We start from the raw sequence: 1262 nt of genomic DNA on the forward strand, positions 1-1262 counted from the left end.
CTGTAAATCAGCAGTTCTGATAAAGTGAAACTGGCTCATCTGGTACCATGAACCGCTCCACAGTTAAAGTCACAGTAGTCACTTTTCTGTTCCGAACTATGATGTTAACTACATACACTGACCTGAATCTACATGAATTTATTATTTGTTGCATTGCCACATGATTGGCTGATTTACATTTACATTTATGGCATTTAGCAGACACCCTTATCCAGAGTGACTTACAACTGAGCAACTGAGGGTTAAGGGCCTTGCTCAGGGGCCCAGCAGTGGCAGCTTGGGGGTTCGAACCCATGACCTTCTGATCAGTAGCCCAACACCTTAACCATTGAGCTACCACATCCCCTTGATTTATAACTGGGCAGATATACAGAGGTGTTCCTAATAATTTGAATGGGGTGTGTCTGTGTGTACACATACACATACACATATGCACACACACACACACACACACACACACACATACGCACACACACACATACACACACACGCACACACACACATACACACGCACATACACACACATACGTACACACACATACACACACACACACACACATACACACACATACACACACACATACGTACACACACATACACACACACATACACACATACACACACACACACACACACACACACACACACACGCATACACACACGCATACACACACGCATACACACACAGAGACATACTATGACTCAGTCCCCATAATAAGCTTTATTATCTCCTACAGAGTTGTAGACTACAGAGGGCACGTACACAGGGAGCAGGGAGCAGTTTGGGACATGGCCATTGGGATGTGGCTGAGGGCCAGAGACAGGTGCGTCAGCAGGACCGGTTTGGTGAGACTCTGAGGAAGGCGGCGTTGTTCTGTGGCCGCTAGGAGGATCAGTGTGTGCGCTACACTGCAACACAAGGAAGCGATGACCGAGGAGCTGAACTGTAAAATAATAATCTAGTTCCACGAAGAGTTTTCGCTCAGCGACTGTGTTTGGACATAATGGCCACTCTGACAAGCGAGCGGAGAGCTTTTGCTCACAAGATTAACAGGTCTGTAACAGTTTTGTGTCCACACCGAACCGCGCTAGCCGGCTAACGCAACGCTGCTCCCCGCACGGCGCGGTCCGGGATCCCGTCACCGAGACAGCTGGAGAGAGAAGCCTTTTGTTTGTAGGTTACAGAAATGTGTCTGGGCAAAACTTCGTATGGAGTTTAATCAGGCTGTTAGCGCATGAAATACCCCTTAGGTTGTGTTTGA

The 1262-nt window shown here is 47.6% G+C and overlaps 1 protein-coding gene across 1 annotated transcript in view; it reads left to right on the plus strand.

Moving 5' to 3' along the window:
• The first annotated feature begins 854 nt into the window (after positions 1-854).
• Positions 855-1262, plus strand: part of LOC132837595 (dedicator of cytokinesis protein 7-like) — a 46499-nt gene continuing 46091 nt past the window's right edge. The window contains exon 1 of the mRNA XM_060857348.1: positions 855-1054. Coding sequence (XP_060713331.1) covers positions 1005-1054 — 50 coding nt within the window. The 5' untranslated portion in view covers positions 855-1004. The remainder of the gene's footprint in view (positions 1055-1262) is intronic.

The sequence above is a fragment of the Tachysurus vachellii genome, chromosome 21 (genome assembly GCF_030014155.1).
Source record: "Tachysurus vachellii isolate PV-2020 chromosome 21, HZAU_Pvac_v1, whole genome shotgun sequence".
Lineage (NCBI taxonomy): Eukaryota > Metazoa > Chordata > Actinopteri > Siluriformes > Bagridae > Tachysurus > Tachysurus vachellii.